The sequence below is a fragment of the Amphimedon queenslandica genome, unplaced genomic scaffold (assembly GCF_000090795.2).
Source record: "Amphimedon queenslandica unplaced genomic scaffold, v1.1 AMPQUscaffold_1260_Cont26726, whole genome shotgun sequence".
NCBI lineage: Eukaryota > Metazoa > Porifera > Demospongiae > Haplosclerida > Niphatidae > Amphimedon > Amphimedon queenslandica.
The window spans coordinates 1-1,136 of record NW_003558393.1 but is presented as its reverse complement, the minus strand read 5'-3'; the positions used below and the strand labels follow the sequence as shown (position 1 = coordinate 1,136).

The window sequence follows — 1,136 nt, the reverse complement described above, 5'->3', positions numbered from 1 at the left end:
CTCAATGAGAGCAATCAATACGACTACCCTACACTTATCCTACAGTGTACCTCACCACACATAGCTCTGGTCGTCCTACAGATGATATACTACACAGCACTACTTGTTGCTAGTAATATACTGGCTGTACTAACCATTCGTTTCCCAGAGAACTTTAACGAGTCAAAGTACATTGCTTCATCTACGTTTGCTCTCAGCGTGATGTGGCTTGGCTTTATATCAGGCTACTTTGCATCAGACGTTATCAACCAAACAGCTGTCATAGCCTTCACAGTACAAATGAGTGCCCTTGCCGTCCTCATCTGTCTCTTTGGTCCTCGAGTCTTTTTGATGATATTCCTTCCTAGTAGAAATGTAAAGACTCTCTCGGTTACGGGTGGAGTCACTCCTAAAGCTTTATCAACGCCGAGAAACAGCACGGCCATTCCAGGATTGCAGAGAAACGGCGACAATAAGAAGGAGAAACTAAGCCAGGAAGACTATATGTGAGTGTGACTTACAAAACTGAATTTAATTTTAAAATATTACAAATATTACACATTAACATACGTGTGTCTTAAATATCACACTTTTTATAGATGTAAATTTTATTATAATTTTTGTGCATTAATTCCTTTATTCTCTTTTGAATATTGTGTGATTGTATTATGAGGTGTGTGCACTATTGCTGACAATACATTAAGAATAGGTTTTGATAATAATATTTGCTTTCCCAATAAATAAAAGACTATGGGCATCTGTACTATGAAAGTAACGTAAACATGCCTTTATACTTGTATGACAACTTTTGACTGTTTTTAATAGCATGTCCACACTTTCATGATATACATATAAGGTATAATGACTGAGGCAATGCTATTGCAAACACAGTTCAGTAATTATATTTCATTTTCAATTGTAAGTGCTCAAATAGTTTGTCGATAAATTACCTCCAGGTAGTTATAAGCAGCATGATGTATAGCAAAGGATAAGCATATGCAAGAGACTTTGTGACGACTGCTGTGTTTATTTCCTGTCATGACTCATGATTATTAGTTTATAATTTTGTTTGTTGACATAAACTCTTAAATTGCTACAGCTTCACGTCTGATGTCATCTTGGAATAGAGGAAGCCTTAATAGAAACATGCCTAGGGC

The 1,136-nt window shown here is 36.3% G+C and overlaps 1 protein-coding gene across 1 annotated transcript; it reads left to right on the top strand.

The window, feature by feature from the left end:
* Positions 1-6: 6 nt before the first annotated feature.
* Positions 7-720, top strand: LOC105316343 (metabotropic glutamate receptor-like). Its single transcript, XM_011411179.2, has one exon. The coding sequence runs from the start codon at positions 82-84 to the stop codon at positions 487-489; it is 408 nt and encodes a 135-aa protein (XP_011409481.1). The 5' UTR covers positions 7-81; the 3' UTR covers positions 490-720.
* The last annotated feature ends 416 nt before the right edge of the window (positions 721-1,136 follow it).

Coding starts and splice junctions, on each gene's coding strand:
- LOC105316343 (XM_011411179.2), top strand. CDS start 82: ATGATATACTACACAGCACTACTTGTTGCTAGTAATATACTGGCTGTA.